This window comes from Rhinolophus sinicus, linkage group LG04, assembly GCF_036562045.2.
Source record: "Rhinolophus sinicus isolate RSC01 linkage group LG04, ASM3656204v1, whole genome shotgun sequence".
NCBI classification, from domain to species: Eukaryota; Metazoa; Chordata; class Mammalia; order Chiroptera; family Rhinolophidae; genus Rhinolophus; species Rhinolophus sinicus.
The window spans coordinates 138,865,466-138,882,985 of record NC_133754.1 but is presented as its reverse complement, the minus strand read 5'-3'; the positions used below and the strand labels follow the sequence as shown (position 1 = coordinate 138,882,985).

Genomic DNA, 17,520 nt, shown 5'->3' with positions numbered 1-17,520 from the left:
AATTACATAAAAAAAAATTCACTTATTTTGTGGTGAAAAATAACACGAAGAAGATTACAAGGCAAATTGGAAATTCTGAAAAAAATACAACAGTCTTAATATCCTTTATAAAAAATTCTTATAAATCAATGTATTTATCTTCCAGTTAACAAAAATGTATCGAGCAACTATTATTAGTTAGGTTAGATGATGGGGACAAAACAGCCAATCGATGGAACTTGTAGTCTCATGGGGGAGACAGAAGATAAATAAAATAAGTAAAAACACATAATATGGCTGATGACAGTAAGTGCTATAGAGGAAAACAAGGTGAGAAGTCGGATAAGCGTTTCCAGGAGGGAAGAGATGACAATTTTTAACTGATGGATGGCCTCCCTGGGAAGATGAATGTGAGCTAAGATCTGAAGTAGGTGTAAGCGAGCCACAGGGCCATCTCGTGTTTCAGGCAGAGGGAATAGCAGTGAGGTGGGAGAAAGCTCGCATGTTCAAGCGGGGGGGGGGGGGGGGGGGGGGGCCAGGAGACCAGCCATTCAGGCCAGAATGGAGCGTTAAGAGAGCAAGCAACAGGAGACGTCAGAGGCGTAGCAGGTAGAACCAGACCATGTAGTCTTACTACCCATTGCGAGAACGTTGGCTTTTACTATGCAGGTGAGGGGAAGCCACTGGAGGGTTCTGAGCTGAAGAACACGGTTCGAATTATGTATTAGCGAGAACATTTCAGTTGTTGTTTAAAACAGGAAATGAGTCGAGAGACTATTGCAAGACGGTCGTAGAACAGTGTTTTTTGTTTTGCTTGTTTCTTTTTTGTTTTGCAGGGGTGGGCAGGGCGCTGATGGTGAAGAGGCAGCTGGTCTTTGGATATGTTAAATTTAATATGCCTGATAGACATCCAAGCAGGTTTGTGAACAGCCAGATGGACACCCAAAGTCTATGGTTCCAGGGAAGAGGTCTGGACTGGGGCTCTAACTTATGGGGGTTGTCAGCCTAAAGATAGTATTGACAGTCAGGAGACAGAATGAGATCAGTAGGAAGTGAGTATAGACAGAAAGAGGAAGGCATCTAAGAACTAAGCTGGATTCAATCCAACGCTGAAGATTTGGGTCAGGAGGAGGAGTCAACAAAGGAAACTGAGAAGTCGGGGCCAGTAGGAAGGAGGACAATGCGATTTAGGCTCCAGAAGTGAAGGGCCCGTGGTGCCAAGCATTGTTGCTAGGAAAGTCAGGTGAGGACTGAAAACTAGTTCTATCTGACGTTCTTATGTATGTAGCCCGTTAGCTGTCCCTCAGTCTCTCAGCTCACTCCTTCAGAATACACCCAAACTCGTGTTGTTGTTTTTTTTTGCATCTCCTTCCTTCTAAGCCAGCATTTCTACTTCTTTGCCTCTCTAACAAAAACCATGCAAGCTTTCACCACCTATTCTCTGGATCAATGCAACAAAAGGCCCACACGCGTGTAGTCTAGTGCAGAACCCACTTTAGAAAGGCAGGGGAATTAGAAGGAAAGCAAAGGCTGGGAATTTTCATCACTATATATTTGAAAAAATATTTCTGTGCTTATTGACTAACTAGAAATAAAACCATTCAAATGAACCAGCTATCAAAGAAATGCAGATTAAAAATAAACTGTCTACTATTTTTTTGCAAATCAAATTAGCATTGAAAAAAAAAAAATCCCGTATGGGCAAGACTCAGCAGACATTCTCATATACTACTGGTGGAAGTGTTAATTGGTAAAACTTTTCCACAGGGCAATTTGGCAATATATAAGAACAATTTTTTTTAAAGTTCCTTCTTCACACCTTTTGGTCCAGTGATTCTGCTTCTAGCAATTTATTATAAGGGAATAATCAGAATGCACACCAAGATTTCTATAATAGGATACTTACTTTAGCACTGTTTCTTATAGAATATAGGATACAGAATTCTATAAAGTTCTATGTTCTCACAGAATATAGAAACAACACCTTAGTGTTAATTCTTGTATAATTTACAGGACTAAAGCAGTAATTAAAATAATTTAACACCTAGCATTGGAGCACGAGTCAATAAATTATGACAGAGCCACAAAAGAAATACTCTGGAGCAAAAGAATATCTAAAAGATATAAGAAAATATCAATGAGGTATTTTCAAAGTAAAAAAAAAATAAAGAAAAAAAGCTATTAAATGGCATTTATGGTATGATTCTAATTTTGTAAAGAAAAAGAGCAGACAAATTGGAAATATACTAACTAAAATCTTAATAGAAATTATTTCTGTACATGCTTGAGATTATTGGAGTTGTTACTTACTTAGAAATATTTACTGAGGGCCTGCCTTGTAGCAGGCACTGTTCTGGGTGCTTGGGAGACATTAGTGAAAACGAATAGAATTCTGGCCTTGCAGTGCATACATTCTATCAGGAGGGATACAGAAAAGAAACAATAATAAAGAAAGAAATTATGTATCTTTTCGAAGGTGATAAGTGCTAGAGAAAAAAAAAGACACAGAGCAGAAAAAGTGGGATTGGGAGTGGTATGGCTGCCATTTTAAACAGGGTGGTCAAGGTAGGTGTTGGTGAGCATGTGGCGTTTAACAAAAACGTTATGGAGGTGAAGGAAGTGACCATGTGAATACTGAGGGAAAAGCATTCTAGATAACGTGTTTCCCCGAAAATAAGACCTAACCGGAAAATAAGCCCGAGCATGATTTCTCAGAATGACATTCCCTGAACATAAGCCCTAATGCATATTCTGGAGCAAACCTTAATATAAGACCCGGTCTAATTTTCGGGGAAACACGGTAGAAGGATCGGCAAATGCAAAGGCCCTATGGTGGGAGCACGTCTGATGTGTCTGAGGCTCAGCAAGAAAGCCTGTGTCGCTGGAGCTGATTGAACGTGGTAGGAAATGGGGAGCCAGACTGGGTGGAACCCACTGGGAGGTTCTGGGAATGTTGGGAATAGATGGGTTAAGAAGCTATTGCAATAATCAAGATGAGCTGACAGTGTTGGGATGAAGGGAGAACAGTGAATATACTGAGGATTGGTCAGATTCCGGATATATTTTGAAAGTGGGACCAATATAATTCCTTAATGATTTACACATGGGGTACAAAAAGGGAGGCCGCCAATGTTTTGGGCCTGATGAATGGGAGGAGAAAGCTGTCAGCAACTGAGGTGGAAAGATCCTGAGTAGAGCAGGTTTGGGATGGGAGCACGGAGATCAGGAGTTGAGTTTTGGACGTGGTAAGTGTCTCCATGAGGAGATGTCCAGGAGGCAGTTGGCTATGGCAAAATATGGAGTTCGCAGCAACTGAACTGCGGACGAAGAGGTCCAAAGACTATGTCCTGAGGCACGCCAACATCAAGGGGTTAAGGAGACAAGTAACAATGAGAGGAAGGCGGGTTGAGAAAGTGACCAGTAAGGCAGGAGAAAAATCGAAAGAATGTGGGGCCAAAAAGTGTTTCAAATTCTGCTCAAATGCCGGTAGGTTAAATAAGTTGACAAGTGAAAATTGATTACTGGATTTAGCAATGGGGCAGTCAGGGCACTCACTGGTCACCTTAGTAAGAGGGTTTTGGTAGACTATCTTGAGAGAAGCTGAAGGTGGGAAGTTGGAGATGGCTGAGTACAGACAACCCTTTTGAGGAATTTTGTTGCAAAGGGACTTAGAGATACGAGTGGTAGCCAAGTGGGGAAGTGAGATATTAGAAAGTTTGTTCATTTTTCTTTTTAGGTGGAATAAATAGGAGCATGTTTGTATGCTGATGGGGAGCCTAGCCAGTCCACTGAGATCACTAATATTCTCAAGGTAGTAAGATGGCAGCAGATAGTACACTTGGAAGTTCATATAAGGAATGACTGACCAACCAACCTCCCCAACTATACTGGTCTACTCTGCTATCTGCATTCCTAACTCTCCGAGTTCTCCACTGACTCAGGAGGTCACATTTAAAATATAAACATTTACAGTTGGCATGACCTTATAGAACAATAATCATAATGAAGGTCTCCCCCATCTCATTGACCCCCATGCACCAAAAGCCCACTCACCCCCATTGGAAAGTGTGTTGCTTGAAGTTTCAGAATTACAGATTGAGTACAGGAGCCATGAAATATGATAAATCTGTGTACAGAAGCCAGTTTTGCGAGAAAAAGAGATTGGGAAAAAGAAAAATCTTAGCCCTTTGACCCCACTCCATATAGAGTTTTGTAACCCAGGAAACCAAAGCACATCCTATTTGCTGCCTCTTCACCAAGGGATAGAATTACAAGGAGAAAACCCAGGAAATCAACTCTGCACATCTCACCCAGAACTCAAGGCTTAAATTTTAGCATCCATCCTCATCCATCTGCCAGCACATACCTCTGCTCCTTCTACACATCTAACATTCCCACTCAGATGATATCTGTTCTTTCTCCCTCCCATGGGTCCAGTATCATCATTCTCCTTCCCTCCTTCTCCTCATAAAAACCAGGACTCAGAAAAGAATGCCAGAAGGCATGGTGGTTTAGACCTGGCAGGGGTTTTGTGTTAGTTCTCATTTTACAAATGAAGAAACCAAGTCTCAGAGGGTAATGTGAACTGCCCAAAAGCCAACAGCCAATTAGTAAGAAAACTCCAAAAAGAACAAAACAAACTGATCAACTCATTTACATCGAGGTGTACTGATTGATATGTTCTCTGACAAAGGCATGTTCTGACAGAAGCCATAGGCCTGAGCCAAAGGAATGGGTGCTGAAAAGTGGGAAGGGAGGTCCAACAAGCAAGGTAAGCTGTTGTAATTTTAGTATCAGGGAAGTCTTTTGGGTGTTTGATATTGCATAAGCAATTCTGATTTGTCTATTCCAGTTCTCAAGGGGGAATGATTTTGACCCCAAGGGGAGATGTGGCAATGTCTGGAGACATTTTGGTTGTCACAACTGGGTGGAAGGTGCTATTGGCATCGAGTAGGTACAGACCAGGCATGCTGTTAAATATCCTATAGTGCAGAGGACAGCCCTCGCCCCAAATACGTGACCCAAAGGTCAATCATTTTAGAAACTCTGGTTCACTCTGAAGGAAAAGGAAGGGAAGACAGAACATTACCAGAAGTTGGCTCTGGAGTAGTGTTCCATGTAGAGCTGCTCATCAGAAAAGGGGGCCAAGTGGATGTCGCTGAATGTCGGGAACATCATTCCTAATGAGCAAAAGACAACAGACCCACAAGTTGACTCCTACCGCCTTCTGATTGAAGGGTCCACTTACCTGCCACTTCACCAATTCCATTCTTTCATCTATTTCTTTTATTACACAACAGGCTAAAATATAATTTTGCCTCAAAGCAAGGATAAGAAAATTAGGCAGACGATCAGAGGGGATATAAAAAAAAATAAAACTACCAAAGCCAAGTCCCAAAGCTGTGTAATGATAAAAGCTTGTAGAGTCCTAGGTGAGGCATCCAACCTGACATATTTACCTCCTCAGCTATTTTTTCTTTTCTGTTTGTCCTGTGCTTGGATTCTGGGTACTTACTTTAGTTTTTCCCTCTTTATTGTAAAAACAACTTAGCTTTGAAACTAATCAACATTCCATCATTCTATCACATTACTTCCCTTCTCAGACATTGTCCGTGTATAATCATATTGACTATCTTTTCAAGTGCTGTTAGAATCTATGCTTATATGCAGGCTCACCGCCCTCCACGCTGGGACGCCAGTACTTGTGTTTGGTTCCCGACCTCGCCAGGGAAAAGGCAGATTCTTTGGTGGGCAAATGACCACCTAGACTAGCATGCCTGCGTAGGTATACCTGGTGATTAGCATTACTATTCCTGTCATTTCAGGTAGACTCTTTTTCTTTTTCAGAGTCATTTATTAAACTGCACATGAAAGATGAATTATCAACCCAATTTCAGAATGAGGATCACCTAAGAAACGTGAGATGCTGTCAAAAAAAAAAATATCTAAAATTTCTTGATTTTGTTAACTCTGCCATGAACTTTTTTATGGGCTTTCTATGTATTAATTCATTTAATCCTTTTTATATCCATTTTATAAATGAGAAAACTAAGGAACAGGGACATTTAAGTGGCTCAGCTGCAATCTCCGAGCTAATAAGTGGAAGGGCAAAATCCAGGGCTGGACCCTCATCAGTCAAGGGCCCCACACTTTAACTCAATGTCTGTTAAAGCAGAACAGATTGTTTTATTTAGGGTATTTTCCAAGGTAGTCAGAGAAAAAGCATGATTGTAACATCATTCATGTCATCATCTAAATCTCATGTGTTGCTGTCAGAACAATAATGACTGCTGGTTGGTTTTTCAATTTCAAGATAGAAAGATATGAAACAACCTTAAAAAAGTAATATGTGTCATTACTTGTATAAACTTGGGAAGCTTCAGAGGAGAATGTTCTGAGCCCAAGCCTAATAAAAATCCCAAAGATATGGAGGAGAGGAAATCATCAAAGGTGACATGTAAGAAAAATTCCAAGAGTTGAAGAAAAAGAATATTCTGATTTAACATACTCACTACACATCTAGCACACTAATTTAAAAGTTTCACGCGAAGAAGACTAGACATAAAGACAAGATACTAAAAGTGTCCACAGGGAAAAACTGTCACTTTAAAGGCTCAGAAGTCAGAATGGCATGGGACTTCTCAATAGCAATGTTGGAAACCAGAAACCAGAGAACGATGCCTTGATCTTGAGATTATAATGCTAAGTGAAATATGTCAGACAGAAAAAGTCGAGAACCATATGATTTCACTGATATGTGGTATATAAAACTGAAAACAACAAAAGAACAAGAAAAACAAATGAAGAAACAAAACTCATAGACATAGACAATAATTTAGTGGTTACCAGAGGGTAAGGGGGGTGGGGGTAGTAGATGAGGGTAAAGGGATCAAATATTTGGTGATGAGAACTGACTCTGGGTGGTGAACACACCATGTGATCTATAGATGATGTATTACAGAATTGTACACCTGAAACCTATGTAACTTTGCTTACAGTTGTCACCCCAATAAACTTGAATTTAAAAAAAAATACTGAGTATACACTGTTTCCAAATTACAATTCTCTACCTAGCAATATGGCAATACACAGACTCAATAAAAAGTAACTTCTCAAGCACCCATTCTCCAGACCTGTTAGAGAATATTCTTTGCTAAAATGATGGTGTAAACCAAAAAAGAGGAAGGCACAAGAATGATGAGGGAAAGTCAAAGTATGGTAGTGATGCGACAGCCTGGAAACCAACCAGTTCATGAGTGGGAGAGGACAGAGGGATGACAGGAAGAAGCCTTCCCCACAGTAAATGCTGACAGGATCTGTCAGACCTGTTGGAGCATGGACAAAATTAGTCACGGCTATACAGAAAACTAAGCTAATGAAAAAACAAGGCAATTAGCTCCAAGAAAAGCAAAAGATTGCATGAGAAAATACACAATCATATGCACCTACTATATCGCCTGATTCAACACTTAAGAACATTTACATTGTCATAATAATGTAAACACTGATGATTGATTTAACCAATATTTAGCCTATAATGATCTAGGTCCATATTTCTTTATATTAAATTCTGAAATCCAAAAAGCTCTTCAAAGCAACAGAGTTTGCAATATCATTCGGTGGCCAAACCTGACCTGAACTGATGTGAGCCTAGTTAAGTCCTTATTTATCTCACTTGCCATGCATAGTCCTATGTTTTGGTGCAGAAATACAATGTATTTCATTGGGGAGTGATGCCCCAGATCCCAGTGGAGGCATTGAATATTATATGGTATATGACTCTTATTATCTTTCCAAAGTCTTCCAGATTCTGAATTCTGAGGTGTATCTGGCCCCAAGGATTAGGATAATGGATTGAGGACCTTAATAAATATATTGAGAGGCTAGGTGGAGGGAGGGTGCGTCAAGATGTGAAAGAGCTGCTATGTAGGAGAACTAACTTCTCAACTGCCCAGTGACAAGAATAGCAATATGATAGCTTTACATAAAAATATGTAGGTAAATAATAGGAGAAACGGAGAATAGAGTTGAAAGGGATTGTCTTTGGGGAACAGGCTCAGATAGGCAGACATGTGACACAGGTATACTACTTTTATTATAACCCTTCATGTCATTATTTGATGTTGTAAACTATGTCTTATTTTGATGGAAAATAAAAATAATTAGGGAAAAAGTCAATCATTCTTCCCTCAGGAACCCACAGGGTAGGAAGCTGATAAAATCAGTATTTACTTCAACTTGTCTAGTTAAAGATACATAGCCCAATACAAAATTTCAGATCCACTTCAAATATCTGGGGAAATGCTCAGCTCAGAGAGGCTCAATCAGATGCACATTAATTAACTTTGTGAGAAAATATCATCACATGAAAGCACCCACCCATTTGAAAAAATCCAGATAAAACTATAAAACTTCTTCCTGGTGGGCATGAAGAAGAAACCCAAGCAGCTTTACTCCTTCACTGTCATCTCCCACAGTTCAATTTTATCGCTTGGACACAAGGCTTCCAAGGTCATCGGGCTGTTTGACAACGGAAATGTTGACGAAGCTCTGGACATTAGGCATACTTTGCCTAAGGTTATTTGGTTTCTTTTTTGCACATGAATTTTTAAAATGCATATTTATGACCCCTAAATTTGGAACCATGTAGGAAATTACAGATGAGGCTCAGGCTTTATTCACATGCATACACTGAGTAACTTGGAGAGTACAAGTTGCACTTTTATTTGCTATTTTGTCTTCACTGGACATCAAGGTAGGGAGCCACAACATTTGGTAATTTAAAGGAAAACAATTAAGGCAAGAAGCAATAATTCTCATGAGATGCAACTGTTAAAACTGGCCCGATACCTTCACATCTCGATTTAAAAAATGTGTTGTTGGAACATGTGCACTCTCTCTGGCGAAGAGTGGAAAGTCAGTGCCTGTGTAGGAGTTGTGAGTGTGGGCTTCAGGGTCAGACAGACCTGGGGTCAAATCTTTGCTCTGTGACTTATTAGAGATGTGTCCTTGCCAAGATGCTTTGCCTCAGTATTCTCTTGATAAAGTGGGGATTGTAATAGTACCTCCCACTAAGCCAGGTCTCAATCTTGGCACGGTTCCATTTTGGGCTGATACCTCTTTGACGTGTGGGGGCTGTCCTGTAATTGAAGGATGTTTAGTAGCACCCCTAGCTTTTCCCACTAGATGCCAGTTGTGATACCAAAAATGTCTCCAGGCATTGCCAAATGCTCCCTGGGAAAGGGGTATAAAATCACGGAGAATCTCAGCACTAACCCTTCAAATAAATTAAAAACCCTCATCATTCATGCTTTGTAAGGTTTTCATAAAATAATTTATGCAAATTGATTAGCATAGGCAGACATTTGGTAAGCACAAATGTGCATTGGGCTTTGTATTTTTATCTCGAATATAGACAGTGATCACAGGGGAAAAAAACACATAGTAAAGGAATATGTCAGAAAAAACAAGCAGACACCAGTTTCTCACATTATAGAAGGCCAACACTTGAAAAGGCTTAAGAGATTATTTTTTAGTAATACAGATGAGACAAGGTCAAATATTTCTTCCTGAAGGAAGAAAGTGATAGAACCAGGACAAAAATGCATAATTCTGAACTGGTCCATTCTGAATACTATGTGGGCCACTGCCATCAATATCTTTATGGTGGGAGACTAGCTCATTTGTTACGGAAAAATAAGACGATAAAATCAAAGAATTGGTGAAATACAAAATGCTCTCTGTTCCTTTCTGTCAAGAATTAAATATGGGGGAAAGGATGTCAAATTTTACAGAAAAGTTAGCCTATTTTTCAAACCAGGATTGGCCAACTCACCATTTGTTTTCAGCCATTTTTTGGAATGAAGGTAACTCTCCAGCATCCTTTCATTGAACAGCATGTATCCCATCGGTTCGGAAATGATCACATCTACAGCCTCAGGAAGCGAGATTTCTTCAATTTTCCCTGGCAGAACAATGATCTTGTCTGAAAGGTGGTTATTTTTCACTAACATCTGAAAAAGATTAAATAGGGTACGAGTATTATTGTTACACAGAATCTTATGAAAAATAAGTGTTACAGGTTAAGGATTGAAGGTGTGGTAGGAATAACAGGTTAAGTGGCATATTTGTTTCTATAAATACTTAAAAAATATTTTTTCTCACTGCACAAATATTTCATATTTAATATAAATTAGAGGATACAGATATGAAACAAATAAAAACACCTCTAATTGTACCACATACAAATAGTAACTATTAGTAGTTTGATGCATACACTTCTAGACTCTTTATAAAAACATAAACGTGTGTGTGTATGTATGAGTCGGGTGAGTCTCTGTGTGTGTATATGTATGCACATGAACTTTTCGGGGGGATTGTTTTTTATTAATAGCTTCAGTTTATTTCCCATTGTTCTGCCTGCAATAAAGATGCCAAAAAGTTCTGTACAATAACCTTACATGAATTAATGATATTGATCCTTATTAAATTATCCCTTGATCTTTTGATTCCAAATATAATACCACGTTCATTAACCTGTCTTTAGAAGTACATTTTACAGTCATGGAGTCATTCTTCTTTGCTGTCCTCTGTATTCTATTTAATGACTTTACTCAAAGGAGGGAACTTGAAGAGAAATGTACTTATTATATTTCTAATATAGCTCTTCTTAATGCCAAATATGCCCTTTTCTACATGACCCAACATAAACATACACAGCACACTCCTTTTCAAGTCGTGGTTCCCTGAGACCCTGAGACATTTACATCTTTGCTCATTGTAATTATACATAATCAGGGACCTTACATTGTGTATTTTCATTAACTTGATCCCTTTCTTCATCCTAAATGCAGTATACCATGAATTTATCATGATTCAGTTGTCAATTTCTGATCACTTCTTCACATGGCTTGTGTATCTTTCACCTCAAACCCTATCTTCTAGGGTGGCTGCTCACCTACATGTGCCCTTTAAGCTTATTAAATGTCTTTTCTACTTATATTTTTAAAAAAAAGAAATCAAGTAACCTTTGATCCAAGGAAAAACAGTAAAGAAAACTATTTTAACATGTCACCCATTGTCATCATTTACCCATGCACAAGGACCCTTGGAATTCCATTTATCATCATTCCACCCATGAAAGTCAACTTCACAGGATGATGTGGAGACAAGGCCTAAAGGTTAAAGCTTTTGGTACCCTGCTTTTCTCTGAACATTCTCCTCTCAGGAGAGTCCATTCACATGTATGGTTCAGCAATGGGTCCATTGTGGATGACTGTCCAAAGTTCGCTCTCACCTGAGCTCCAGCCATCACCTAACATTTCTACCAATGTGCTTTGTCATCTCCTTAGTATCGACAAGAGCCAACCTCAGCTTCTTCTTAAAAACTAACCATTCCCTTAAATTTCCTTAAAATCTTTATATAATCTTGTCTTTCCTTGATTCTGTTTTGATCACTAACACTATAATCCTCAGTATCCGGGATGCATTCATAGTTGCTTCCCACAGACAATTAGCTCTATTTTATTGTTATTTCTGCCTTTCAGATATCTCATTTCCACGTTTTCCTTTCTGCCTGCACCAACTTGCCCAGTTCCTAATAGCTTCAAATCTAGAATTTAAAAATACCATTTATATAATGAAAATAATAATAGTAGTACCTACTTCATAGGCCTGCTTGAGGCCAAAACAAAATAAAGCATATTAAGCGCTTAGGGCTAAGTATTAAAATTATTATTGTTACAGTATTATTTTTATTAAAGGAATAGCATTCACTAAAAATGAGAAATGCAAATGAGCAAAAACACAAAACTAAAAATCACTTGCATTCCCATCATGAAGATGTAGGCCAGGTATATTTCCCAGAAGACATTTGAGTGTATCTCCGTTTATAAAAGTATATAATACTTTATAGTAATACTTCATAATCTTTTTTTCATGTAATATGCTTTAGACCAGTTTTCTGATTTTTTTTATATCATGACACACTTAAAAATAAGTTATTTTTATGACACCCTAGGGTGAACAGGAAAGGACATTTGAGCTGGGAGCTCATGCTACACTAGATCCTGAGCAGCTCCCATGAGGGCAAAGATCATCAAAACTCAGTGCCTGGCATGCTTGTTGGGAGGCTCTGTTTTAGACATCTTTCCATGAATAGCTCTACAACACATTTTTTATTAGCTATATAGCATTTCATAGATGTACCTTGATTCATTTAACCAACCCTGTGTTATTGGATATTTAGGTTATATCACATTTTTCATTATTATAATAGTGTACTGACAAATAATAATACAATTGAACCTGGGGACATACTTCCCACTACTTCCTTCAAAGTTAAAGGGTACGGAATTTTAGGGGTTTCTGACTCACATTGCTCCATTGCCTGCCAGAAAGGTGATTCCATTTCTAAATTTCAAGCCCTTTCTAAATTCTGCTTGTGGGATGTGATGTTGTCCACACATCCTCAGTGTATAAAACAGCCTCATCAACAAGATGTTGGAAAGAAAGGTTTCTGTCTAAGTTTTGCCGGAGGAACCAATATGATAAAATATCCAAGTGAACATGAGATCTACTCTGTGTGGAGAGTTTTCAGAGAATAACCCCAGATTCTTGAACCCCCATGAAGATCAGAGATATAATAAGGCGTCAGAGAGAGGATTTCATGAGACGTCAGGAGGGCAATTTTGGATTCATAGGAAAAAATTCTGAGTCATTATTCTCACTGGTAAAGAAGAACATATTGCGTATGTGGAAGTGAGCAAGCAAACAGGACCGCCAGCAGGTCACAGTATCTTGTGACTTCATTTTTTTTTTTTTTTTTTTTTTTACCAGATTCAAAGAGTACTAGATCCAGTGAATGAAGCTACGGTTTCTAGTCACTCTTCTACCGTCAAAAAGCTCCGTGACCTTGGGAAAATCACCTCAACTCTAAATTTTAGGTTCTCTCTTTGCAAAATTAGAATTTAAAAACTAAGTCTCCTTCTAGTTCTAACATTTTATGATTACAAGGAAGCAAAATTTCTCCAAAGTACATTCCAGGAGTCCATGAACATAAAGACTTCATGATCAAATAATTTTGTAACTTCTTTATAATATACGTCCCTCTTACAAATTCAAAGTCCATTAGCATTTTAATGGCTTTAAGGAATTCTACAGAAATGAAACTTTTTGGCCTGGTGAAATCAAAGACATCCAAACTTATTTGAATACTTTGTAGTTTTTTCCCCCCTGAACATTTATAGATCACCCATAGATCAATCTTTAGGAAACAATGAAAATAGTTATTTGATAATCCTAGGTTTGAATATAGTTCCTTGACACATATTTGAAAATAGGACATAAACTCAACCAAGAATAGCTCAAGACACAGAAGCAGCTAATTCCAGATATGACACATTCTATTCTTTGAATCAGTCTTGCTGCCTTCCTTCATCTTTGGTTTACAGGATTCTCAGTAGAGATAATTTTGTGTCATTTCATATATCATTCTTCAAAACTCCAACTCAGTAAAACTATCATTTCCAGGAAAAAATAAACTTCAATTTCTGTCCCTCTAAGTGCTGGAAAAGGTCCCTAACGAGAAGGAAGGCTCCATTACCCACCATATTCACAGGTATTTTCTGTGACCTGGCTCTTCTCTAAGAGTTCAGGACAGAGAGAGATTCCAAATAAAGGCTCTTCTCCCAAGATACCATCAAGGTACAAGTAAACCCACACCACGTCCTTGCTTTGATCCTGTTTCCTTGTTATTACATTGGGTTTCAAAAGCCTGTGCCAATAATCCTGTCACTGGTACCAGTTGCTTAAAACACACACACACACACACACACACACACACACACACACACACACTCTTTAGGTGGTAGCAGCAGAATTCACCCTTTTACTATCACAGTAACTTCCAAGATAGATCAAGGATATCAGGGTATCCTGCTGTTCTTATCTCATTTGGGACGTTTTTCATCAAGTTGTGTATGTTAAATATGTGTAGTTTATTCATGCCTGTCCAATTTGGAAACTTAATTAGTATCACAGGCTCTACTACTGTGTTTTCCCCCCAAATAAGACCTAGCCGGACAATCAGCTCTAATGCGTCTTTTAGAACAAAAATTAATGTAAGACCCAGTCTTATTTTCCTATAAGTAAGACCTGGTCTTAATTTACTATAAGTAAGATGCGGTCTCATTTTACTTACAGTAAAATGATATCTCATTTTACTTATAATAAAATGAGACTAGGTCTTACATTAACTTTTGCTCCAAAAGACGCATTAGAGCTGAATGTCCGACCAGGTCTTATTTTGGGGGAAACATGGTATACAATATAGCAATTAATTATATTCTATCTCAAAGCAGTGGAAAGAGCAAGAGTTTGGGAGGTGAAAGACTTGGGTGTTAGTTGTGGATCCTCTACTTCATAACTGTAAGACTGTGGCCAAAACCCATTAATTTTTTGGAAGTCTATTTCTTCACCTATAAAATGAGAATAATAATAGTACCCATTCCACAGTGTTATTTCAAGGATCAAATCAAATGAGAAAGTACAAAAAATATGTCAAAGAGAATATAGATTAAATAGAAGAATTTAAAGAAAAGATGATAAAGCAACAGAACTGAGATTAAAAGGGATATTTCAGACCCAAGGAAACCAATCAAGAAGCAAAACAACATAATTACAGAATAATACACAACAAGTATCCAAGAAAAGAATATATGACATTTAAATTATATATAACTGTTTTGGAAAACCATTTGGCATGATTCAATAAAGCTAAAGACGTACTTATTCTGTAGCTTAAAAATTTCACCCCCTAGAAATGTACATTCTAGAGAAATTCTTGAACAAGTGTACAAGATAACCTGTACTAATTTTTTATAATAATATTGCTAGTTACAAAATAAAATTTTAAAATTAAGTAACTATTGACAGGGAAATGAATGAATAAATGGTGGTATGTCCATACTATAAATACTACTCAACAGTGAAAAAGAAAGAATTAGAGGTATATGTGTTAACCTAAATTACTTCATAAGCAGAATTTTAAGGGGGGGGGGAAAGCAGGTTGCTGAAGAATACATGGTATGATTCCTTTAATTAAAAAAAAACAAATGTATTAAAAAATAAACTGTAATGATTAGGATATACTAAATTATTAATATATTTTTTGATATTCATTTTTTATTTTTTATATTTATTTATTTTTAATTAAAGTTTGTTGGGGTGAATATAAGAGGCAACCAACCAAATGAGATAGTATTATTTTTTAAAACATTTTTTGTAGTTTTTTTTTGAAGGGGAACAGGACTTTATTGGGGGACAGTATGTACTTCCAGGGCTTTTTTCCAAGTCAAGTTGTTGTCCTTTCAATCTTAGTTGTGGATGGCGCAGCGCAGCTCCAGGTCAGTTGCTGTTTTCTAGTTGCAGGGGGCACAGCCCACAATCCCTTGTGGGAGTCAAACCGGCAACCTTGTTGAGAGGACGCATTCCAACCAACTGAGCCATCCGGGAGCTCAGCGGCAGCTCAGCTCAAGGTACCGTGTTCAATCTTAGTTGCAGGGGGTGGAGCCCACCATCCCTTGCGGGACTCAAGGAGTTGAACCAGCAACCTTGTGGTTGAGAGCCCACTGGCCCATGTGGGAATCGAACCGGCAGCCTTCGGAGTTAGGAGCATGTGCTCTAACACCCTGAGCCACTGGGCCAGCCCATTTTTGTTTTTTTGTAGTTTTGAAGTTTTTAAAATTAAAACTTAGTGGGGTGACAATGGTTAGTAAAATTAGAGGCTGTGGAGAAAAAGGAACTCTCATACACTGTTGGTGGGAATGCAGATTGGTGCAGCCATTATGGAAGTGGGGGTTCCTCAAAAAATTACGAATAGAATTACCATATGACCCAGCAATCCCTATCCTGGGTACATACCAAAAAAATCTGAAAACATTTATCCCTAAAGATGTATGTGCTCTGAGGTTCATTGCAGCTTTATTTACAGTGGCAAGGCATGGAAACAACTGAAATATCCTTTGATAGATGACTGGATAAAGACGCTGTGGTATATGTACACAATGGAATACTATCCTGCTATAAAAAAATATGAAATAGTGCTATTTGCGACAAAATGGTTGGATCTTGAGATTATTATACTAAGTGGAATAAGTCAGACAGAAAAATTTCCAGAACCATATGATTTCATTGATATGTAGGATACAAAACTGAACACAACAAAGAAACAAAATAAACAAAGAAACAAAAACTCAGACACAGACAATAGTTTAGTGGTTATCAGAGGGTAAGTGGGGAGGGAGTGTGGTAGAAGAGGGTAAAGGGGGTCAAATATATGGTGTTGGAAGGAGAACTGATTCTTGGTGGTGAACACGGAATGCGATATAAAACTTTTACAGTAAACATAAAACTCAAGATGTTGGTAACTTCTGAGAGTGAAGAAAGGGAATTTGGGAGAGGCATACAAGAATTTTAATACATAGTTATTCTAGCTCTTAAATTCGGTTGTGGGTATATATATATGTGTGTGTTTATTTTGTTAGAATCCTTTATACCCTATATTTATACTCACCTCTATTTCTGTATGCATGAAATATTTTCTAATAAGAAATTTAAAATTATGCTATTAATAGAAAAATTTGAGATAATCATAATGAATGCAAATTAAAAAGGACAAAAAGGGCAAATTAAAAAGGATTTCTGCAATCAGAAAGAAGCTAATAGAAAGGGAAAAGAGATGAAAACAAAGCAGCATAAAGGTAATCAATGTCTCAGACATATAGAAAAATAGAATGGAAAAATCACTCAAAGATCTATTAAAAGAAAATTTCCCAGAAATAAAAAAATGAATTTGTTAACAGAAAAAAAAATACACAGTGGTTATAGGACTATTTAATACAGTAATAATAACTTGGAAATATATTCTGCTCAATATTTTGGCTTTAAAGGAAAAAAATAAATCCTAGGGCACCCAGGCAGAAAAATAAATAGCCTTAAAAGTTAAAGAAAGCAGGCTGGCATTAGACTCCTCTATAGTCACATTCACTTTAAAAAGGCAATGGGACAATGTCTACAAAATTCAAAAGAAAAAAAATTGTGACCAAAAGAAGATTAAATGTAGAGAAGGTACTATTCAACATTTTCAACATGAAAGAATTCAGGGTATATAGCACCCATAAACCCTTCTACAAAAAAAATGCTTTGCCAAAACAAAAAAAGAATCTACATAATTAAGAGATGTATTAAATTTTAAAAAAGGTAGTGAAGAAGCTATAACACAAAGATTAATAGTTAGAAATGAGTCCATTTAATTCTAGAACAAATACTTAAAAATGCACGAATTTTGTTTATATTTCAGTAAGAAAAACATAACTTGAAAACATAAAAATATATAACAAAAGGGAGAAAAGGAAGGAAGAGATATGAGAATGACTTCATCTCTTTCATAGGAAGAAAGGAATTTTTATCATAAGGTTAAAAAAAGAATGATTTGAATTTGTTACTGTTTTCTGTAACTTTAAAGGAATTCTTTAGAAAGCA

The 17,520-nt window shown here is 37.5% G+C and overlaps 1 protein-coding gene across 7 annotated transcripts in view; it reads right to left on the bottom strand.

Annotated features, from left to right (window-relative positions):
- LOC109446342 (histone-arginine methyltransferase CARM1) overlaps positions 1-17,520 on the bottom strand; it is a 243,019-nt gene that overhangs the window by 35,738 nt on the left and 189,761 nt on the right. For all 7 annotated transcript variants that reach the window (XM_074330494.1, XM_074330493.1, XM_019729679.2 and 4 more), the window contains 2 exons: positions 9,815-9,992; positions 5,069-5,159 (listed from right to left, as the gene is read on the bottom strand). In XM_074330494.1, the coding sequence (XP_074186595.1) occupies positions 5,069-5,159; positions 9,815-9,992 (269 nt within the window). The remainder of the gene's footprint in view (positions 1-5,068; positions 5,160-9,814; positions 9,993-17,520) is intronic.